This window comes from Crocodylus porosus, unplaced genomic scaffold, assembly GCF_001723895.1.
Source record: "Crocodylus porosus isolate Cpor-Errol unplaced genomic scaffold, CroPor_comp1, whole genome shotgun sequence".
In the NCBI taxonomy this organism is placed as follows: domain Eukaryota; kingdom Metazoa; phylum Chordata; order Crocodylia; family Crocodylidae; genus Crocodylus; species Crocodylus porosus.
Window position 1 is genome coordinate 37,518,795 of NW_017728931.1, and position 17,773 is coordinate 37,536,567.

General features: G+C 41.1%; 1 protein-coding gene across 1 annotated transcript in view; it reads right to left on the reverse strand.

The window, feature by feature from the left end:
• Nucleotides 1-15,324, reverse strand: part of AMN1 (antagonist of mitotic exit network 1 homolog) — a 40,990-nt gene extending 25,666 nt beyond the window's left edge. Inside the window, exons 1-3 of the mRNA XM_019543888.1 lie at nucleotides 15,263-15,324; nucleotides 13,947-14,079; nucleotides 2,598-2,742 (exon numbers count right to left, since the gene is read on the reverse strand). Coding sequence (XP_019399433.1) covers nucleotides 2,598-2,742; nucleotides 13,947-14,079; nucleotides 15,263-15,324 — 340 coding nt within the window. The remainder of the gene's footprint in view (nucleotides 1-2,597; nucleotides 2,743-13,946; nucleotides 14,080-15,262) is intronic.
• Nucleotides 15,325-17,773: the final 2,449 nt, after the last annotated feature.

A 17,773-nucleotide genomic window follows, 5' to 3' on the forward strand; every position in this document is an offset into this window, starting at 1 on the left:
TAATCTGCTTCAGAGGCAAGCAGTCTTTTATGATGATAACACTATCATCTAAAGGTTATTTACCATCATATAAAAAGGAGACAGAAGTGTGATATAAGGAGGCCATCCTGACAATACGTTGAAAACCCCAGTTTAAACTGTACAAACCACAAACACAGAAGCCTGTTTTATAAGTAAGATGATACCCACAAAAGTTCATCACTGCTGGTGACTGTGAAACTCAAGTTGAGCTGGGCCTACTCATAAAAATTTAACTACAAAATATTAATGATAAATGCAAATTGTAAGGGGAAGTAATTCTGCAGCTGGGATATTCTGAAAAGAAAAAATGAGGTGTCATTTTCAGCTTATTTTATTATACCTATACTGATTTTAAGCAGGCTGTTATGTGCCTGGTTTTTGCTGTGTTAAATATATATCCTTGATTAATTATTTTGGTAAATATTTCTTTATAATTAACTTATGTTTATGTACAGGAAGAGACATTTTCCACATGGGGCTTGAAAGTTATCTCCTCCTTTGTTTTGTTTCAGTGGTTCCCTTCATCTTCCAAGGACAACTCTTCAAGAATGCTCTGTGTTTCTCCTGGTTGTTAATCATCTTCCAGATCTGTTCCAACTCAGTAGAGATTTATAACCTCCTAATACCAAATAAGGTAATTCAATCAAAATTGGGAGTACCCAAAAACAAATAGTGAACAGTTGAAAATAGGTCTTCCTATTTGTTATTGCTTGGGTTGGTTTTTTTTTACTCAACTACAAAAATGCTTTGAAAACACTGAGCTAAAGGGTATAAAAAGGAATGAAGCAGCTAATGGGGCATCTTCAAGAGTGAGAAATCATTCAAGACAAGAAGTGCTACATGCTACTGTGTCTAGCTGATCTTCCAGTGACAGATAAATGCCTTGAGAAGCTGAAAAGACTGAGACTGCCTTTTTGCCTGTATTGGTGAGATGCTAATGCTTTTCCAGCTAAATATACTGGGCTTTGCTTTAGGCTTATTTAATAGTAAATATTGCAGTAAATAAAGCTATTGTCATTGTCATTTATCGAACAAATTGTCATGTCAATCCTTTAATACACTAGTCCCAAGTCCTACTTATATCTTTAACAATTGTTAATATACACAGTAAACAATTCCACAGAACTTGGGCTTACTCTGCGTTAAGGCTGATAAATACTACATTTTCCTGTAAAACAAATGATTCATTGCCTTGGGCCAATACTCGAATCCAAGATGAGGCTTTTCTTCCCTCCTTGTTTGGAGGGAAAAAAAACATGTCTCGGATTTGAGTAAATATGACATTTTAGTTATCAAAAGTACAGGACTTCATTGTCTGGCCTGTCAAGTCTGCATTATTTATGAGAACTAATATATAGATATTGTGTGTGTGGCTAATTTTTAGCTCGCTGCCATTGTCAGCATTCAGGCTGCTTAAGACTGTGCTCCAGGAGGCCAGTGCAACCCAGCAGCCTCCTGGAGCCCACGTGTGACACAGAAAGAATGACTCAAATTTGTGTTTGGTGGCAAAAAGCTCAGAGAGATATACTGTCACTTTGACAGCAAACTAGCTGGTCTGTTTAGTAATCAGCACATCTCAGCAGAACTCAGTCAGAACTGCCCAGGGCCAATGATTTAAGCCATGCATAAATTACACTCCACTAGGTTGCTACAAAGTAAACCTTGCATATCTATATTTATACCTGAAATACCCAAGTGCCAATATTTACTTATCATTTTGTCAAAGTACCTATTTTACTTGTCTTTTTTACAACCTCACACTTGGCTCCCTTCCATTTTTTTATTTTAACACGTAACTGGAAGTCCTGCAATTTAACATACGGCTTCTTGATAAGTTTTAATCAGGCAAGTCATTTAAAAATGTTGTGTATTTATACAAGTTCTTACTCCTCTTTGAATTCTGTGTTGATTAATAAGACAAACAGGTGAAATCCTCAGTCCACTGTAGTTAATGGGAATCTTGCCACTGACCTCAGTATATCAGTGATTCCACTGGACCAATGTAAAACAAAGTTAAATATTAGAGATAGTTAGAAAATAGAACTTCCATTCTGCACTTTGATGTTAGAAAAGCTGACTTTATCCTGAATTGGAATGAAGTGCTGAAGCTTACAGTGGAACAGAAAAACTGAAGAACTCTTATTTAGAAATACTAATTTGTTATTTTGATTAATCGAAACATGGTCACGAAACGTTAAATATTTAAAGGGAAGAAACTAGAATGATATCAAAACTGAAAATGTTGATACTATCTAAATGTAACCAGGATACATACACTCATTTAGACACTTTTCTATCAAAAGTTTGGTTCAAGTTGGCATGTTCCTACAAAGCATTTCACAGAACCTTCCTTTACTAAGGGAAGACTGTTCCGCCAGAAATTAAGCATGCGCTTTAAACTAAACAATGTGAACGTCACCCAATTTAAGAAAAAAAAGGTACCTACAATTGATTAACTAAAGTGTGCCAGTGATACTCTAACCAATGTGTATTCCATACAATATCTTATATATGAAGCCTTCCAAGAAAAAGAAAACAGAAGGCAGATCCCACTTCTGTCAACATACAAAACATACCTTCTGAAGTTATACCTAATCTGTTTTCTTTACAAGAATTCAAGTTTATTTTCTTTAGATGTTTGCAGATATAAAGCTTCAACAGGGCATTATCTGAAACATCACAGTCTCTGAGGTCTAAAGCTTCCACTGAAGGATGCAGCACCTGTAAGGCAAGCACAATACTTCAGATAAACTTTATGTAAATCTACACATTTTAAATCTATGATAGTTACTACGTTAGAATTGAGTAAGAATAAAAACTGTTCTCAGAAAAGGTGAAGTGGAAATCCTCATTTTACTTAACATGCACATTTCTGCAGTAATGGATCATCTCTTGCAGTGAGAGTTGTTTTGTTTCTATGGTCTTGTTTAAACTGGGAGCACTTTATCGGCAAACTACACAGGCAAAACGCCCCTCAAATGGATTCAGTTTTGCTCAAAAAGCTGAGTTTCATATTGGCATTACAAAGTGAAGTGACTACAGTAGTAATGGGTGTACAGTTTTTGTCAAACTCTTACCAGACTTGTCAATCTTGAATTATGGTGTCATGATTAAAAGAAGGCAGTGCTAGAACCCATATTAACAGTAGGTGGTGCTAAAATCAGAATAGTATGCAGGCGGTACTAGAAAGTTGATAAGCAAATGATTAATACTCCATAATTTGACACCGTAAATGTGATTTTGTGGGATTTTTTAATAAGTTCATACTAAATAATCATTTTTCTTTTCTTTTTTTTTGGATTTACTACCCGCTCAGGAGCCATGCAATCATGGCTGAGAATAGTGTTCAGGCATGGCTAATCTTGTCTGCCAGCCAAGCAGATTCAAGCACCTGCCTGAAACCCATGGCCAGAACTCCAGCAGCAGGCCTGGATTATGACATGCTGGGAACCTAAGCAATGTCAAGCTTAAGACGCCCTACAACATTACCCAAAAAAGTGAAACGCTCACAAAATCTGGCACTTTACCCACCGCTTTGGAACTGGCCTCCACTCCCTGACACTGGCCTGGAAATGGCAGGGGAAGCTTACACGCAGCTGCTGCCGCCTCCATTAAGCACCCCATGCTGCTGCTCTGCATGCGGCTGGTACTCCAGGACTGGCCGCCGCTACCTCCACCCCTCCCCAGCTCTGCGACTCTCTGCAGTGCTGGTTTAAAAAAACAGCATTTGCAAACTTCCAGCACATGTTCAGGCCCAAGCACACCGGATTTGTGAGGTTTTACTGTATGTTTTTTACTCATAATGTGAGGCCCTAAGCTGTAGCTTACTTAGCTTGTGCCTGAATCCGGCACTGTCCAGCAGTGTCCCAGGCCTGTAGGCCAGGTTTGGGACCATGTTCTCTATAGTGTTTGCCCACTGGCTGTTTATTAGTGCCATCCTGTCAACCCCTGAGGTACAAAAAGCCCCCTCAGCTTGAGAGAGCCATTTTCTGAAACCATATGAAAAAGCAAGACACCATGGACAACTATCTTGTCCTGACTAATGGGGTAGATCCGCTCAGATGAGCCACTGGAAAGCATGGACATATCAGTCACTCCTACCCCAAGGGGTATCACAGAGGTAATTAAGCTAGAATTTTGGGACTTCTCTGTAGACCATACTGATTATATACTCTCCACAGATGGATGACATGCTGTAGAGTGCTTCCAAAGCATACGCATCAGCAGCCCCATAATAGAGACATTAACTGTTTTCATCCACACCTGCAAGAGATGCTGGATAAGAGATGGCTGAAGGTTACACAGCTGCAACTATTTTGAAGCTACATTGAACTCCATTCAGGCTACAGCACATTGTAAAATATTTTCATTATGTGTTTAATAAACACTGGTCATTCAGAGAACACATACAAGTTTGCCATCTACCCTAACAGGCAAATAGGGAAAAAGAAGTCTTTGTACTTAATGACAGTGAAGTATGGATGATGTTGCAAGAAGGCAAAATTTGTCTGAAAAGATTACAGGGAGTCCTATAGGGTACTTTTTAGTTTTGTTTACATATAGGTACATGCTGGTGAAATAATACTGCATCTGTTCACAAGCCTGAGGTTTGTAATATAGACGTATAACATTAGTTCTACTCCCCAAAAGAGCATCTTGGGGGTAACAGAACCTGTGGCAGCTGCACTTTAGTTAAAAAAGATGTAATGGCTTTCATCAGACTCTTTGTCAGGTGAACCTCCAGCTTTTAAGATTGTCATTCTTAAGCAATGTTTGTTGGTAATATTGGCCAAACATATTCATGACCAGGAGATTCTGCACATTTTCACAGTAACAGACTGCACAACTGTAAAAAAAAAAGCTGTTAAACTTTATCAGCAGCTTAACAATAAAATATGCATCATAACTTTTGGTGTTGTGAGATATGAATCTGTGCTTTTTGAAGTTGCGGCTGTGAAAATTTCCTGACAGTCAGAAACACAATCTTTACCCTTCAACTCCCACCTGGTTTACTAGTGTCTGAACACAGCACAAAGACGTAGTTGGGTATGCACCTACCCATTTCCCGCATACATTCAAAATCATTTTATCTTTTGCTACACAATGTAATCTTTTGCTACTTTGAGCAGTTTAAGATACCTCATATAACACAGGTGTCCTCAATATCACCCTGAATCAAATCATTGCACAGCTTATAAATCCGCCCTTCACAGCAGTGACCTTTGCTCACATAGTACTTGCACCTGTCGCACAGAAATTTAGTTAAACGTCTGAATTTTCCCTGGGCTGCCTCTCTCTTCCATCTCTCTAAACACACTTGGGACCTGAAAAACCACTTGCACCCATCACACCTTGTGTTTGTTTCTAAGATTTCCACACGCTTTGTGCTAAAACACAGTTGGCACTGGAAATTGCAAGCAAGCCTGTTCTTGTGCCTAAAAGCCAATTAGCAGAATTCACAAAAATACCTGGCTCCATAGAATTTCTTCATACCCAAAATGCTGTAATAATGATCACCCTGAAGCTTAATAAAAAAGGTCTTAGGTTACATGGGAGCCCCCATTTTAAACTGTTCCCAGAGTAATTTTTCACTGGGAAAGACATCCCTGATGTTGACACCTAAACAATAGGGCTGCATGAAGCTTTGATCCCTGATTTGATTCAGTGGAGATTCGGCCCGATTCAGTGGCCAAATCTCCAAATCTGAATTCAATCAGGAGACCCTTTAATCTCTCTGAATTGAATCAGGACCCTCCTAATTGATTAGGAGAGATTCGGAAAGATTCGATGATTCAGACAGAGACACAGCTTTAAATGTTTTTTTCTACATACTTCAAGGTACCAGGCAGCTCATGAATGCTGAGATGGTGGGGTGGATGGAGCATCCCACAGAAGTGCAGGGGGCTCCCCAGTGCGCTCGGCAGCAGACCCGGAAGTGGACCAGAAGCACTTCTGGTTCACTTCTGGGTCTGCCGGGGAGAGCTCTGGGGGACCTCCCTGTGTCCCTCCAGCTCAGCGACTGGTGCCTTCTGGGTCTGGGGCCTGGGAAGTACTTCTGGTCCACTTTTGGGTTCGCCGGCGAGCAGGTGGGGCACCCCCCACGCTCCTGTGGGACACTCCATCCGCCCCAGCATCGCAGCATTCATGAGCCACACCTAGTACCTTGAGGTTGATATAAAGATGGGTTAGCTTGATTAATTGGGTAGGTCATAAGAATAAGTACAAGTAGTTCAGAAGTTTATAAGTTCATAAGTTCAAGTATTTTAATATCTGTCTAACAAATTGTTTAGTGAGCAGTTTGATCTATGCATGAATAACTAATGCTAAATATAATTTTAGGAAACATAAGTACTAACATAGAAAGAAAACTATTCCGGAGTTGGCTTGACCCAACTGGAAAGAGGAAGACACTAAGGTCGGCTTGACCCAACTAGAAAAAGGAAAATGCCCTTGTGATGATTCCCATCACAAGAGATAATTATAACTAACAGAAAAAATTATGTTATGACTAATCTCATTGCACGCGCAACTAAGCATATGTAGAAGGAACCATATAAATATGAAAGTTAAAAATTCCTCTGGGTAGCTCTTGGTCCTTAAGGCGGGAGTCTACCCTTCTGCAGAAGCAATAAATTTTCTGCTGGCACTCCTGTGTCTCTTGATTTATATTATCACGGCTAGTGCCCACGATGCAAGACCAAGCTGTCCTTTCCTGTTTGGGCAGCTAACTCAGGTTTTGCTGACAAGGTATGTATAAAAAACATTTAAAGCTGTGTCTCTGGCTAAATCGCTGATTCTACGAATCAGCACTGAAACTTCAGATTTGGATTCAGACAAATCAAATTGGGACAGTGATCCGAATCAACTAATCAAATCACTGTCCCCGATTCGGCCAAATCTGAATCCAAATATGGCCCATTTTGCACAGCCCTAGAAAACAACACTCAAAAAGCTGCCACGCTGCTATGCACAATCTTTGTCTGATCTGAAAGTTTCTCATGCAACTTTCGGGATTTGTCTAAGAATCCTGCACCTACACTTCTCACTTCCCATAACACCCACAAGAGTGACTGCAAACCACATTATTACCATAATTATTCAGATCCACTAAATCCCATGTCTTACAGTCTATGATTTGGTTATAGGGGATAGACCTTATTGCCCTGCATGCTGTACCCCCACTCATATTTTTTTATGATAGACACTATGATGTGTAATATCTCATCTGTCAATATCTCCATGTTACTCTGAAGAAAATGAGGCATCTTTTCTAGAAATTCTTTTGCATCTAGGGGTCCTTTAGTTCTCCTCACAAAATAAATAAGATTATTCATCCTAGCTGTACTGAAAATCAGTTGTACAAAATCATCAGGATCTGTCTGTTCATTAGCCCTGTAGCCTATGGCCCATTTTGTAAGTAACCCCAGGCACCCGAAAGATCTGTCAAGCCCAGAGGTTTCTGGGAAATCTGCTTTCTGCTCCTGCCTTTCCAAAGGCAACAACCTTCAGTAAACTTTGTGTTAAAACAACATAAGAATAACTATTAAGTAACAAAGACTAACTGTCAACTATAGAATAACAAGCTTCAGACAACAGTATAATAAAAATAGCTATAGGGTAACAGCAGAGCTTAAGTCAGCATTATGCATAGACCGGAAGTGGGGAACGTTTGGGCCTGAGGGCCACTTAGGGAATTTTGGTGAGCTGTAGCAGGCTGGGTCACCACCTCCTCTCCTCCCCCATCATGCTGGGTCAGCACCCCCTCCCCCACCCACAGCAGCTCACCAAAACTCCCTAAGGCTAAGTACAGACAGGAAAAAAGCCCAAGGCTGAATCAATTCAGTCTTTGCAGGTAGTCAAAGCTGCAGAGATTAAACTGGGAAACAACTGGACAGACATTCACTTTTGATTCAGGAAATGCAGCCACATGCCTGTAGTGACTCAGGCCAGAAGCCAGGGAGCATAGAGCATGGCTCTCTGGCACACAGCCAGCATAGGCTGTGTGCTCACTCCCTCTTCCTGCTGCCCTCAAGGTCTCTGGGATTTGCAGGCCAGACTCACAGCTACAGGACTCTGGAGGTGGGATGCTCGTCACCTCCTCTTCCTGCTTCCAGGTGCCTCTGGGATTTGCAGTCCACAGTTGCAGCTGGCAGTAAGTTTTTAGTAGGGCAGGACAGCTCTGTACTTGAGGGAAGGGAAGTTTAACCCCCCTTTCTGGGGCCCAGAACCCAGCTGGGATTTCCCTGGGGGGGCTCAGTCCCTGCCTTCCTTCCCCCCACCCTCTGTTTGCTGGAGTAGACACCACAGCACAGCCCAGGGCAGGAAAGCATGCTGGAATGTTGGGGGACTCTGATTTAGGATAAAAATCCCCCTTGCCTGACAACCTACCCTGGCTGGTGACATTGCAGAATAAAAACTACTCATCCTACATGTAAAGTATCTTAATATTTTGTTTTGCTTTGTTTAATTCGTCAATAATGGCTAAAATGGTCTGAGGTCTCATTTACAGTTGCTGCCCCAAAGACCTCAAATCCAACTGTAGTTCAGATGTACTATTGAACACCACATAGATACACCTAAAAACCTCTGCCAAACCTCTGTGCTAGACCAGCACTTATTCAGGTTAACAAGACAAAACTCATCAAAAAATAGCATAGCCCTAAACCTCTGAATTTCCCTTTGACTACTATCTACTAACTCCACGCTGACCCTAGGGCCATACTTTCTGCATTTTCAGAATCACCACGCTTTCTTGTTACTGGCATATCACCCTCTGATCTGCCACCCCCACCCTCAGACCCAGACTCAGAATTGTCCCCTGGCTCACTGATGACTGTGAAACTCGAGCTAAGCTGGGCCTACTCACAAAAGTAAAAATACAAAATACTAGTGCACAATTGCAGGGTGCAAGAGGATGCGAGTTTGCAGCTAGGCCATCTGAGAAGAAATAATAAGGTATCACTTCCAGTTTATCTTACTATATTCATGATGATTTTAAGCAGGCTCCAGGTTGTCTGGTATGCAACTGTGTGAAATGTCTACCCTTGATGGTAAATATTTCTTTTGCAATTAACTTGTGTTTACATGCAGGAAGACCCATTCTCCATATGTGATAGATATCTCCTCCTGATTTACTCTTGTTTTGCCTGAGTGGTTCCCTTGATCTTCCAAGGACAACTCCTCAAAAACCTTGTGCTTTTCCTAGTTATTAATCAATTTCTCGATACATTCCAAACTTAGTAGAAATGGATAACTTCTTGTCACTGAGGAAGGTAAATCATTCAAATTGGGACTTTCTGATAACCAATAATGAGCAGTTTGATTAACAGGATTTTCCTGTCAATTACTCCTTGGGACTCTCTCTTGATTTACACAACTACAAGAATGCTTTGAAGATGCTGAGCTAAAGGCTATAAAGAGAGGAACAAAACAGCTAACAGGGCGTGCTTCAAGAATGAGAAATCTCTCTGACACAAACTGATACTATGCCCATCTGATCTTCTAGGGGAAACGATCAACACCTTGAGAAGCTGGCAAGAAACAGACAGCCTCTTGCCTATATTGGTGAGAAATTATCACTTTATAGCTAAATACTGAACTTTGCTTTGCTTTAGGCTCATTTAAATAAAGCTTTTCTGTCATTCATCCAGTGAGCTGTTGTGTCAATCCTTTAACACTAGTCTGGAATCCCATTTTATCACTTAACACTCACCTCCCCCATCCTCAGACACAAGGTCTTTTTGTCTATCATCCTCTGGTTCACCCTCCCCATCTTCAACCCCTGACATTTCTCTAGCTGTATTTGGCAAATAATCATCCTTCTGTTTTTCCCTCAGCAACAAGCTTTTATCCTTTGTCAGTTAGCTTTAGCTAGGCCCTCAGTGTTTTTCCCCTTAACCATTTACTCTTTATACCTTTTTACAGACTGTGCCACGCTACCCCCACCCTATTAGTCACTCATACACTAAGTAGCCAGCCTTAAATTTACAGTCTTTTTCTACATCATTTCGAGCACTGCCCTGGTCACAGCAGCCTTTTGCTGCTGTTGGCTTTCCTTAGTATAGACATCAGGCTCTCTAAGGCCCATAAATATCTTTAGCTTGACAGTGGTGGATTTCAAATTTTTGTTAAAAAATGTCTGTTCTGGTAAGAAAACCCCCTTTACACATTTTCTATCCATTTTTCAAGAACTACCATTACTTCATTAAGATATGGCCTGGTGATGCTAATGTCCATAAATAAGTCAAAATCCAATGAACAGATGCAAGTGAAGATGTTCAGAAACAAGAATCTGGATATACTGAAGGGGAACCAGCCAAAAAGAAAGGGGGTTATAGTAATGGAGGCAAATGATCAAGTTATGTGCACAGTTTTCACTTACAGTAATACAAGAGGGGGGCAAATTTTAAAGAAGATAGAAATAAAGAGCTGACAATATTTGGCAACACAGCCTGGGGGATACTGGAAGCCATGGAATAAGTTCTAAGAGGTACACGTATTACACAGCTGTAAGTTTTGATGACAAAGAGGACAGTAGAATTATTAGAGGGACAGACAGATCAGAAAAATATCAAGTGTGGAGAGACATGGTAAGAATCTGAAGCAGCATCTGGTTACTCAAAAAGAGATACATGAGAGGTCAAAAGATACAACAGATTTAAATTTGGAAGCTGTTGGCACTGGGGTTAAAGTTCACAGTATATGACAGAGAGCAGGGGTATACTGACAGGAAACATAAGATGCAGAGAAGAAGTAAGAAAGGACAAGCAGGTATTGAAAGCACCAGAGGAAACAGATTCTGAGAGGATGCAGGGGTAAGCCATTGAAAACAAACATTAAGATGGATAACCCCAGAAAAGATGCAAAAGGAGAAATATCTTTTAAAGATTGGAAAGAGAGAGAGACAGAGAGAAATAGAATGTATGAGAGAGGGCATGAGGAAGAAACAGGGTTTGAGTTTTTGTGACCTGCTTTGCTTATATCCATATATATATATATATATATATATCTCTCTCTCTCTCTCTCCATATATACATATATCCATAGATCACAGCTCAACAATGTGAAAAATTCATATAAAGCTCTCTGAATGCTCAGAAATGTTTGTTTCTTGCAAAACTTATGAAAGTGTGGATTCAAACATGTCAAAAGAAAACAAATGCATCAGAACAACTCAATTCTTAACGCTGTTGTTTTTTACTTCATTTTATTAAAGCAGCATGCTGTGGGGAAGATGAATGCTTCTGTTCAGGTCCCAGAACAATGTGCTGCCCCTGGCCTTATCACCATATTATTTTGACTTTTAGAGACTTGGCAGTACTTGCTTGGTATGAGCCTCAGATCAAGGCCAGAACAGAACAAGGAGTTGTTCACTCCTATATTACCAAGGTCAACTTTTAATTCTGTTTCTGAGACAGAGATGAGATTATACAATACAGAGAGCAAAATATCTGCCCCTCCCCCCCTTACAAAAGTTGCTACAGTCCTTTTCCATCACTCTCAAAGGGACACACTAGGGCCAGTCTGATGATCCTACTGGAAGTCTTTTGTCAGAAGCATCTCACAGACACAATCCTCCATTGCTACTAGAGATACACTGAAAACACACATACTGCTAGGACACAAGGCCACCGAGTTTGCAACTCCCATTAACACAGCTACATCTACACATCTAGGCTAATAAACTGACAGCTACATGCAACCAGAAGAGTAATGAAATGCCACTTCTTGGTCCCCTTTTAGGTTTCACACTGACAACATGCAAGTCCACCAGTCAGTCTCCCAGGATTAAACTGATCCAAAACAGGACAACTATAAACCAACTACAATGTGAAAAGTTTTTAATTGACTGTCCATATTCTTTTTCATATTGGTTCTTATAGGCCTTCCTGAACCTTTTAGGTTAAGTACAGATAGTCAAAAAAGTCCGAGGCTGAATTGATTCAGTCTTTGCAGGTTAGTCCAAGTTGCAGAGATTAAACTGAGAAGCAAGTAAACAGACATTTACTTTTGATTCAGGTAATGCAGCCACATGCCTGCAATGGCCCAGGCTAGAAACCGGAGGGTACTACAGCATGCCTCCTAGCTTGCTAGCCATTGGCAAAGGGAAGGGACTGAAGCGCCAAGGCTTTTCCCCGCACCCTGATTAAGCAGCGAGGCCCCAGCCCAGGCCTTGCACACTGGAGGGTGGGGGTTTAAATCCTCTCCATGGCCTACATGGGACCCTGGGTCTGCCTGGGTTGGGGAGGGCAGCGCCTCCCAGGCTTCTGCCCCCCTCCACTCAAGAAGGGGGAGCAGCTCTTACTAGGTTGAGGAGGGGCTGGGTAAGGAAAAAGGTAGCGGCACTAAATTCATAAAAGTTTGAACAGTGAGCATGTATTGAACAACAGTTTGCAAGCTCAAACACACATGAAAGAATAACCAAAAATCTTCCCCTAAGCCAAGATACAGCTCAGTAAACACCGTGAGAGCACATACAGCTTAGTCTAACTTAAAATGGAATGTAACAAACCAAAAAGACAAGAGAAAGCCTTGCATAAGTTTTACATAACCCTGAGGGCAACGTCTCCTTACAGCTAGGTATTCAGAAAGTCCTTCTTAGAGAATGAGCAGATGATCTTAGCTGTTGAAGTGGAAAGCCCCCAGGCCTCATCTCTACTTGAGTTTTTACACATGCATTTGCCCCTTGTTTTCTTCCTGGGGTGCCTTTACATTAGTATGTTTGTCACCTACAGCACCTTTGGCAGGACTCTCATGCATTCAGCATCTTTCATCTCTGCTTAGGTAGTCCAGTCTCTCACCTTTTTACAGGTTCTGTTTTATAATGTAAATATAGGTCTTTGCTTTCTTTGGTCACACCACCTCAGGCAGTCTGGGACCCTCTCCTATTCCCTAAGCTCCATCTCCAGCACATACATGTGATGATTGTGCCAGGTCTTTGCCACCACCTCCCAGTCTGGTCCTGCAGGGCTTGGCCCTGTGCTCACAGGTGGCAGGGGACCAGACCCTCCAGCCCCGGTTCCCCAGCCTCTTCCCCCTCCCCCATGGCCTAGGGGACCTGAGGGCAATGATGGCCCACCCCCTCCTATCAACTGCTTGCCTCAGTCTCTGCCAGTGGTGGGAGGGGGAGGAATCTGCTGGTCTCCTGCTGGCCCCTGCCAAGCAGACGCTGGCTGGGGTCCCATGCTGGTGAGAGAGGGGGTTTAAACCTCACTCCCTCCCCTCTGCCTGAGCTTGCCTGCCCACACCCCACCCCCTCTGCTCCAGTGGGGAAAAGTCTGGCAGGGGCTTTTCCCACTCCCAAGCAAATTCAACTGTGATCCCCAGCCAGGTTTACCACTCCCACTCGCTTGTCAGCCAGCCCTCACTGTTCCAGCCAGGGAGCAGATGGGCAGGGCCAGCCCTGCTCTCTGAAGCAGACAGCACAGCCCAGCCCAGGGCTGCAAAGCATTCTGGGATGCTGGGAGACTGTGATTTAACTTGAACCAGGAAGGGGTCTGGGATAGAGGTTTCATAAACTGGTCTGACCTAAATCAGTTAAGTCTGATACTACTTTCAGTCAGGTTTATCTTAAATCAGTTTCAGCCATTTTGAAACTACTTTATGTGCACTGAACATCTGTTCTGTTACAGGCTAAAACCAGTTTCTGATCACTTAAATCGGTTTATGTGCAATGTCTGTACCTACCCTTAGAGATACCAAAAGACATGATCTATATAGTCTTACAATCTATAACATGATAGGACATACGGAAAAAATTACATTTGAAAATACAAATGGGAGGAAAAAGTTTAAACAGTAAGAGATCTTTGGGTCACACATTAATTTGTTTATGCAGGTTTAATTGTGTTCATACTTCACTATACATTAAACATTAAACAGGCATGAATGAGGAGAGACAGATACAGCTTTGAATATATTCTTACCTCACCAATATTTGAATCTGTTATCTGCCCCTGAATACTCATTAATTTAATCAGTTTATCCTTTATATTGGGAGGCAACGGCTTGATATCTGCAGCATATCTGGAAATGTTCTTTGTCAAGCTCTGAAGACATCTGAAATAAAAGACAAAATAAACCAGTCACACAGAAGGATAATGTGGTTGTACTCTAGTGGTTAATTAGCTATCAGTTAAACGCAAATATTGACCTACCAGATTAAAAGGGATGCGTTTACAGCCTTTGTTTTTTTGGTTAGTGTCTACTTTGTGATACCTTCTTATATACCAGTAAGGCTGTTAGTGGACAGCCATATTCTGTTAAGTAGAAGAATTAAGGGGGCACTATTTATAAAGTAGACTTCTTAGAATTATTTCTCATGTCTGAGCAAAACAGCTTGGTCACAGATTTTTTTTCCATAATCTTGATTACACAATTGTGTGCACTTGTACTAGCAACATTAGCATATCCTGTTTCATGCCTTTTTTTTTTGAATGTTGTAAATTTCCTGCTTCCTCTCTATATGGCACCCTTTGTCAGATTTTTTGACAGATTTGATGTTAGAAAATCTGTGACGTTCTGTCACTCATTAATTCTTTTTTTCTCATCTGTCTTGTAACTGAAGGTCTGGATTCTGGCTTTTTTAAAAACAATAATAAAATACAGGTACATGGAGGACAACAATGATTCTTCAAATGAAACCTGTACCCCAAAGTACACTTGATATAAGCCTTCAAGAGGCCGAGATTAATAGAAGCACCAGCTAAGAATCAGACACAAATCCTACTGAACATACACTTAATTCTTCAATCCTGCTTCAACTATGCAAAGTTGGAGACTGTCTAAGAGGGCTTCAAAACCCAGGCAGCTTCGCTTCACATCTTTTTTATATAAGACAAGCTTGGTTCCAACATGCAGCTAGTATTCTCCATGAGACAGATCCTTTAGAAAACTCTTGAAAAAACAAACCTCTCCATTGGTAAAAAAGTCAGACAAATTATACTTATCAAGGCAGTTTTGGAATGTCTAAATGGAATGAATAGCTGAGGAATGCTATTCTAGATCAACTGTGCATGAAGCTATTTAACATCACTCCTATGAAAGAGAAGAGACTTGCAAGCACATCTGTATCACAGGAGCACTTAGCCTCCCCAGAAGAGTACAGAAAGGGCTTGTATAAGTATTTCCCCAATTTTAAATTACACTCAGAATCTGCCAGGACTCTTTTAGCAGAGGCTACTTGACAGATATGATGATGTAGGACATCTCCCACAAATCTTGGCCATGCCCTTCTCCATACCTAGCAGAGTCCAGTTCTTGTACTAAGGTGCGGTGACTGCTGATCTCATGTGAGACAGGCATTGTAAGCAGCCACCCTCACCAGTATGAAAGTAGCCTGCTAATTAATTAAGGTAGTGGCAAAGTACCTCTTATATCCTAGTGTTGCCATCCTCAGCCACTTTCAAGGGGCATAAACCAAGTTGCAAAAGTGTGGCTAAAGCAGAAGGCCCTAAAACCTGTTTTTAAGTAACACCAGAGTAAACCTTGGCAGAGCTTACACCTAGCTTAGTCAGCAAAAGTAAAGAAAGCAATTGTGTCCAGTAAAATCAGTAGTGAGAGCAAACTGAACAGTGCAAAAGGCCTGAAATGAGATATCATACAAGAAGGCTCAAATATATATAATCCAAACACATTAGAAGCAATGGTTGATGTATCCAAGTGTGTTTGCTGTAGTTTTGATACAATAGAGATAGCTGTGTTAAGGTTTTGGATAAGTTGTAAAAAACAAAAGCAGCCTTGTTAGTGAAGACCATAAAACAATGTGAAAATAAAACGAAGAAGTGGCAAGTAACATTCCAAGATGCTGACAGAGGGAGTAAGAAATCCTCTCTTCCAAAAACTGCAATTTTTGGAAGGATTTAAACTGACACTTTCAAGGACCATAGAAAGACTAGTTCAGTACAGTTCCTAAGTCCCAGTAAAAGAAACAAATGTAAATTAAACCAACAGAGAATGTATGTTGAGAGTAAGCTGCAGACAAGTATGAGGAAAAGACTGGAGGGAAAACAAGAGAACTCAGCAAAACCAGGACTTGCTACTATTCTTCATGGCATCTTCCTGCTTTCTTCTGACTCTTCCCAGGCAGCACAATTAAAAACCTATATTGTGCTGTCACAAATAACCAGATAGGCATTGGGATCAGTGTTTGCTCTTGTGCTCTGGGGCTGTAAACAACAAAAGAGCAAGCTGTAGATGGTCTCTTGCCTTTTACTAACAACCACAGCACCACATGTCAGCAGTCCAGGGAACACAGCGGAAAACTGAACATTTTGTTTCATCCTGGATTGGAACAGGAAGTTGAAATTTTTAACAATTCCACAAAATGAAATGCCCTGATTTTTTTGTTTCCACCTTCTTAGACACTTTTTTTTAGTTTATCATTTCAAGTTTGCTGTATTACAACAAAAATAACGAGTCATAGGTGAGATACTAAATGTTTTCAAAAAAATTCCCATATAAAGTTTAGATAAAAATCATTAGGTTCCCATGAAATGTTTTTCATTTCAGTTGTCATGCAAAATTTAAAATGTGCTTACATAAAATGTTTTGATTTATTCCCAACAGAATTTTCTGCAGGAAAATTATTTTGGCAGAAAGTTTTTAAGCAGCTCTGTTGTGAGGAAAATTAAATCTGGTCATGTTAAGTTGATCAAACTCCCAGAAGGCTTTTCGAGATGATTCAGTTAATGATTCGCAATGACTGGCCTAAAGCTAATCCCAGTAAAATGCTAGGGAACTTCAAGAACAATAGAACCACAAATAAAACCATAATGTGGTGACCACTGGGACTAATTGAGAGAGTCCGGACAGAGCCTGAGAGAGTCCAGAGAAGAGCCACGCACATGATCAGAGGTCAGGAAAACAGACCTTACGATGACAGGCTGAGAGCCATGGGGCTCTTTAGCCTGGAAAAGCGCAGGGTCAGGGGTGATCTGATGGCCACCTACAAGTTTATCAGGGTGACCACCAGGATCTGGGGGAACGTTTGTTCACCAGAGTGCCCCAAGGGATGATGAGGTCGAACGGTCAGAAACTACTGCAAAACTGTTTCACGTTGGACACAAGGAAGAATTTCTTTACTGTCCGAGCCCCCAAGGTCTGGAACAGCCTGCCATCAGAGGTGGTTCAAGCACCTACATTGAACACCTTCGAGAATAAATTGGCTGCTTATGTTGCTGGGATCCTATGACCCCAGCTGACTTCCTGCCCCTGGGGCAGGGGGCTGGTCTTAATGATCTTCTGAGGTCCCTTCCAGCCCTGATGTCTATGAAATCTATGAAATAATTAGTGTGGGAAAATAACACAAAAATATTCCAGGTATGTAAGGCTGTGTTATTGTAAATTTAGGATCTATAAGTCAAATATATAACAAGCTTGGCTATTATTAGTGATGGTGATGTAACTAAATGGTTAACTAGCAATAAGCAAACAAGAAGTTCATTCATTGTTCGCCGTTCATACCATCTGCATGTAGATTTCCAAGAGAAAAGATCAAGCCCTTGGAATTGGAGCAGAGCAACTCAGGAAGCTCAGTGTGGCCGACTGAAGAGAGTGACTCCTAACAGCTCTAGACAGACTGTAACATGGTGAGATTCATGCTAATACGCTCAGATTTTGTAACTGCCTGCTTCTATACTGGGAGACTCAGTAAAGTTGATTGATTCCTTTGTATTTAGTGAATCCTTTTGTTATTTTTGTATTCAATAAAGCTTCTGACCGATATCAGATGAGTACCATGGGTTAATTACAT